This window comes from Abramis brama (genome assembly GCF_963993115.1).
Source record: "Abramis brama genome assembly, chromosome: 22".
Taxonomy (NCBI): Eukaryota; Metazoa; Chordata; class Actinopteri; order Cypriniformes; family Leuciscidae; genus Abramis; species Abramis brama.
The window spans coordinates 16538398-16544397 of NC_139984.1; the positions used below are offsets into that span (position 1 = coordinate 16538398).

Genomic DNA, 6000 nt, shown 5'->3' on the forward strand with positions numbered 1-6000 from the left:
ATTTCCCCCGCTGTACATACCAATAGAAAACAGTTATTTTAATAATGATATGATATTTACTATTTTTTACTGAATTTATGATCAAATAAATGCAGCATAGGAGACTTCTTTTAAAAACATCAAAATTTTTAACAAAATCTTACCAACCCTAAACTTTTGAACAGTACATAATGCACAATTTATTGAAATTAATTTGAGCAGACCTTAGTGTACTCATCGAAAGAATGCTCTTCTTCAATTAATTTTTCCACTTGTGACTGTGCCGTCCCATTGACTAACCAGTCATAGCTGTCAACTAAATGATGATAAAAGATAAAAAAAATAATAATAATAATTCCGCAGAACAGTAGTCATAAAACATCTAAGTGGGTTTAGTGTTAGGTGTTGTTTTGGGTTTTGGTTACTCACCATAGCTCTGGAAGTGTTTGGCAGGTCCATCCAAGTTTATCCTTACAGCATTCCTAAGAGTGGTCTCTGCCCACATCTGAACATGATCTGAGAGCTTAGCATCCACCACAGAAGCATTACCCTCTGCTAGCCAAGACTGGATTGTCTGCACTTTCTGTGGGACAGGTTGATATTGAACATGTGCACATAGATCGATCCGATTTTATTATCTACATAGTCAGAATAATTATGTGTAAAACAACTGCACAACAACATATTTCCCAACCTGCATAGTATTGCTGATCAGGTTTGCCATTTCAAGCACAGCCTGCTCTAGATCATGAAAATTAGGATATAAATCCATCTTCTCGTCATCAAATATTAAGTCCATCTTGAATAGGGGGAGTTTGCTGATGTTGAGGGGATCAAACAAGTTGACAAATGCCACCACACTCCTCTCAACTAGAGCCTTTAGCTAAAAGAAAAACAAAGGGTAAACAAAACAAATTATTCAATTACCCTTAGGCACACAAAAACACCAACAGTTGGGAAATAAATCTCATAGATACTGCTAGCAGATATGAAACTACATGACAAACAATACTCAGCAGCTCACCTGATTGGATATAAGGGTTGAGGCACAGTTGTAAAAGGAGTCAAGCTTTTTGGGTTTGACTTTCTGCAGAGTGCCTTTGCTGGTGAGCAGGTGAATGACTTTGGGGTACCAGGCTTTCATGAGTGTGTCCTCGACTCTCTCACACTCCACAGCCACTTTGTTCTTCAGACTCTCACAGTCTACAAGCCCTGTGGACCTTTAAAACAGGTTTTAAGAAATACATTACTCAGTCAAATTTCAATTCATATGGATAACTACTTTAATATAGGTTGCACAACTTCACATTTTTGAAAATGGCGTAAAAGCTTTTTAATAATGTTTGAAACCAACATGAATATAAAAGATTGCATATATGTGCAAAATATTCTCCTTTTCATCATCTTGTAAATGTTATTTACCATTGATCCAAGCAACAAATACACAGCATGTAATCAGAAAAAGAGTGATCCCAGATCCCAAACACCATCATCAAGCAGTACCTGCAGTCTGAGAGATCAATAAGGAGCAGGTGGGAGAATGTGTTGTAGCAAATATCAAGGATATTCTTCATGGCTGGATGCAATATGTGTAGATTCTTCTTTATCACTTTTCGACTCTGCACAAAGCTGTCATGCCATGGACAGGAGAAATCTAGAATCCTGGTGAAGCAAAACCAAGATCATAAGTCATAAGACACTTTATAAACTGGCTATATTAAGATAATTATGTTAAATGTTGCTGGAACATGTACATTTTTCTTTGTAAAAATGTGCACACTTACTCAGCAGATCTGTTGCTTTCTTGGGAAATTGTGTCAGTTGACTCTGGATCTTTCAGTATAGTGCTTACTAGTAAAAAAATAATTAATAACAAACTAATAAAAACCCAGTATACACAGTTTCTACATAAAAACTTTAAAACACACACAAAACAGATCTAGAATTTATATTATTTTCTGTAAATCTATAGTCATTTGTGAAGTTAGTTTTCTGGAAAACGTCCTTGTTAAATCACAAGACTAAGAGAAGAATAATCATTTAACATTTTTATGAAAAAGGAGCAGGACCAATGCGATTTTGAATGACCACTTTGACATTATCAAGACAACACTGTCAATGATAATGTGATGTTTTAATGTGATTATATTCCAGAGCAGATATTTGACTCACCTCTGTACTTGATCATGACTCTGAGATAGGTCTCACCGACCTCCTTGCATATGTCTTTAAGCAACTCTTCTCTTCCGGGCCCCTGACGGAGCCGATGGGACACACGGGCCAACATGGCATCCAACCACTGTTGTTGAAATGGCGCGACAGGACTTTGCTCAACACACTCTTTCAGGAACAAGAAGTTCATCTACAAAAAGTATAAGTATAAGACACAATTAAATGAAAAGATCCACCATGTAATAAAAGAGGTTAATTATGAGGTAAAATATAATAGCATACATATTGCTTCCTCTTTTCGGTGATCATCTAGAAAACAAAATTTAATTATATTATTAACAAATACAATGCATCTATATGAGACTACTTAAAGTGTGTGAGATGTATAAGCAAGTAAAAGGTTCATACTGTTGAGGGAAGCTCTGGCTCAGGAGATGAAGGAGATGCCTGTCCTGCTTCCTCGGCCTGCATGTAAGCTTGCATTGCTCTGTCAACTCTAGCACAATTACAGAAATCACATTACAATATGACTCTATTATACTATAAAACACCCAATGACAAATATTCAGGTAGTTGACAACATCATTTCAAGCATAAACAACAGCAATATCCAGATTTCTTTTTTTCTTTTTTTAAATCTAAAGCTAAAGTAAAAATTTTCTGATTTTTGAATAATTATTACACATGCTATTATGACTATACATTAACTAAGTGATCACTTATTTGAATGTATAGGCCAACATTAAAACTTTACAAATTTGTTTAAGTGAACTGCAACAAAAAGCTAAAATGTGATCAAAAGTTTGGGGTCTGTAAGACTTTTTAAATGTTTTAGAAACATCACTATTGTGAAAATTATTACAATTTAAAATAACTGTTTTTTATAAGAATATATTTTAATGTAATTTATTCCTGTGAAGGCAAAGCTGAATTTTCAGCATCATTAACGTTAACGTTACTCCAGTCTTCAGTGTCACGTGATCCTTCAGAAATCATTCTAATATGCTGATTTTTTTTTTTACCTTCAGGATTCTTTGATGAATAAAAAAAAAGAAAGAGAAATAATTTTATTACATAAATCTTTTCGAAAGTTATAAATCTCTTTACTGTCACTTATGCATCCTTGCTGAATAAAATTACTTATTTATAAAAAAAGAAAGAAAAAAAGACGGTAACGTTAGTGTACATATGTTCAGTTCAACCAACATTTTTATGTTAAATGGAAACGCACAGGTTAATTGTGAACAACCTATTAACAAAGAATAAAACAATAAAATAATAAAATACACCAACAAAGAAAGCTCTTAACGTTACATCATTTTTTGGAGCTGTTGTCGCTGTTCCTTGCTCCTCCTGTGTCGCAGGAGTTTCCTCCTCACAGCCAGCCTGCTCTCTGGAAGGCCTGACTCTCCCTCCTGAACCGGTGGCTTTGGGATAGGAGGCAGAGCATTGAACCTCCTCAAAACATCCTCCGCCCGAGAGCTAGCGTTAAATGCCGCTGATGAGGTCGGCATTTCAGCGACTGAAAGAAGGTCTGTCCCGTTTAAACATATATTAATGTGTTTAAAATTGTGTTCGTATTGATAGAACTATGAGGGAAACAAATACCAAACCAACGTTATGTGTTCATACCTAAATTAATTACAAATCAGTTTTGAAGTGATCGCGCATTTTGCCGTTTATCGTAGTTTTGACACGTCATTCGTACTTCTAACGGTATTTTTGAGCTCCTTGCTCCAAACTGATACAAGTTTGTTGCACTTGTGGAATTTCCGTCAACATATAGGTTACCATGGATGCCTAATCGGAAGTGCTTTTTTATCAGCGAACACAAGGAGCGCATTTGAGGAATGTCAGTGACAGTGAGAGATCTCATCCAAACATAAATAAATGAATAATGATAATGAACTATTCTGATTTACTCATGGTTATATCTTTCTTCTGTGTGCTGCAAAAGTATATCAGTTTAGGATACACATAAGCCATTCACTTTTATTGTATGGATAAACGATCCAGTGAAAGCAGCCTACTGCAAATGGTGAATTAGGCTGTTAGTCCCAAACATTCTAACTTCTTTTGTTTTTCACAGAAGAAATAAGTCATACAGGATTGGGACAACATGAGGGTGAGTAAACAATGACAATTTAGGTTTTGCCTTCTAAATTTATCTTGTTAAAGGATCCAATGTTCTATGTTGAGATGTTTTTTTTATAGTATATTTTATATAATTGGTGCCTTTCATTCCTAGTTATATGTATTAACCCTGTAAAGCTTGACAAATGAAATCTTAAGATATTTAAAAAAAAAAAATGTAATCTTAGTAGACAAAATATTTTTTAAATCCTAAAAAAAGTTTGAATATGTTTTGTATCATATTTGATGAGGACAAAAACACCTTAATTATTTATATTGCCAAAAATTAAGATGCCTTCTGATAGCTTGTAATGTAAATCAATGAGATCTTCATAGCAGATATATGCATAATAAAATGCATATAACCATCAGTCATCGCCCTATAACTTCCAATATTATGTCTTATTAAGATTATACTTGCTTACTTCCAAATGCTTAGTACTATGGTGAAAGCTCTGTAGTTTTTGTTGAGGGGACTAACAGATAATGCAATGCAATGCATTCCACAATGTATGTTGATAATTTAGAAGCAATTATGATACGGTAGGCTTTATAGGGTTAAATCTGTACATTTGCATTTGTTCTTTATTCATATATTTTTGTGATAGCTTAGCAACAAAAAAAGCATACTCATTTGCATGTTCTAATGTGGATGTCAAGAATTAGCGAGGATGAAGTTTGGTGCAGAACGAAGTGTGCATTCATCACTCATGAAATACACACCACAAGATGGCAACATTTCCCCAACATCATTACAATTAGGCGCATGGTGTGATTAATGTGGTACTGGTACATGCCCTGCAGTTTAATTACCTTCAGAGAGTTAGTCTGTCTGGGTGTGATTCATTTAGCCACAGTGGTCCAGTAAACGTCATTGCCCTGAAAATGACTCCTCATGTAAGCAAAACTATAATAAATGGTGTCTGAGGACAAGACAGCCTGGGTGGTTTCAGATCAGTTTGCAATAACATAGGCGTCTTAAACTGCAAACTAAATTTGGCCTCAAATTTTCAAATTTCATATGGCCCCTCAAGTGTTAGTAGTTTATCCTTAGACCTGAAAAAAACAAAAAAAAACATGTTCTGCATTTTCTGCAGTGATAAAGGAAGCTATTTGCACGTTTCATGATTTTACTTCTACAATTATGAGTAAAAGCAGCACAACACATTGTTAACATCTGTCTACGCTGCATTTTACTGCATTAAGGCCTGTGAAGGCGACATTAAAATAGGTCTGTCTTACCCAATGAAGATGACTGACAGTTGTCACTCTGCTTATCAATCACACCGTAAGCACATTCGAGACAAGGGGCAAATGACCCACTTGGCTCACTAAAACCACTCTGCTGGCATTCATTTACACAATACAAATCTATATAACAAGATGTAGACCATAAACAGAGAACTTTTTCTCTAGTTCAGTATTTAATCTCTTGCTTTTTTAAAAGCATGTCATACCATGAAAGTCAATGGGGTCCAATATTGTTTTACGGATAAAAACATTTAAAACGTTTCAGAATATCTTCTTTTGTGTTCCACAGAAGAGAAAAAAGTAATAGAGGTTCGAAACGACATAAGGGTGAGTAAAACAAATTTGGGTGTATTATCCCTTTAAGGTCGTTATGCTATGCACAATGGAGGTTGATAAGGTGTAGAGGTTTCTACTGTTTGATTCATTTTGGTTATAAAAGCTTTCAGTGTAAATGTAGGTCGGTTG

General features: G+C 34.9%; 1 protein-coding gene across 1 annotated transcript in view; it reads right to left on the reverse strand.

Moving 5' to 3' along the window:
* dnah12 (dynein, axonemal, heavy chain 12) overlaps positions 1-3677 on the reverse strand; it is a 30262-nt gene extending 26585 nt beyond the window's left edge. The window contains exons 1-10 of the mRNA XM_084099757.1: positions 3466-3677; positions 2560-2647; positions 2434-2460; positions 2152-2341; positions 1764-1830; positions 1483-1641; positions 1004-1199; positions 674-862; positions 409-562; positions 204-295 (exon numbers count right to left, since the gene is read on the reverse strand). Of these exons, the coding sequence (XP_083955883.1) occupies positions 204-295; positions 409-562; positions 674-862; positions 1004-1199; positions 1483-1641; positions 1764-1830; positions 2152-2341; positions 2434-2460; positions 2560-2647; positions 3466-3665 (1362 nt within the window). The 5' untranslated portion in view covers positions 3666-3677. The remainder of the gene's footprint in view (positions 1-203; positions 296-408; positions 563-673; positions 863-1003; positions 1200-1482; positions 1642-1763; positions 1831-2151; positions 2342-2433; positions 2461-2559; positions 2648-3465) is intronic.
* Positions 3678-6000: the final 2323 nt, after the last annotated feature.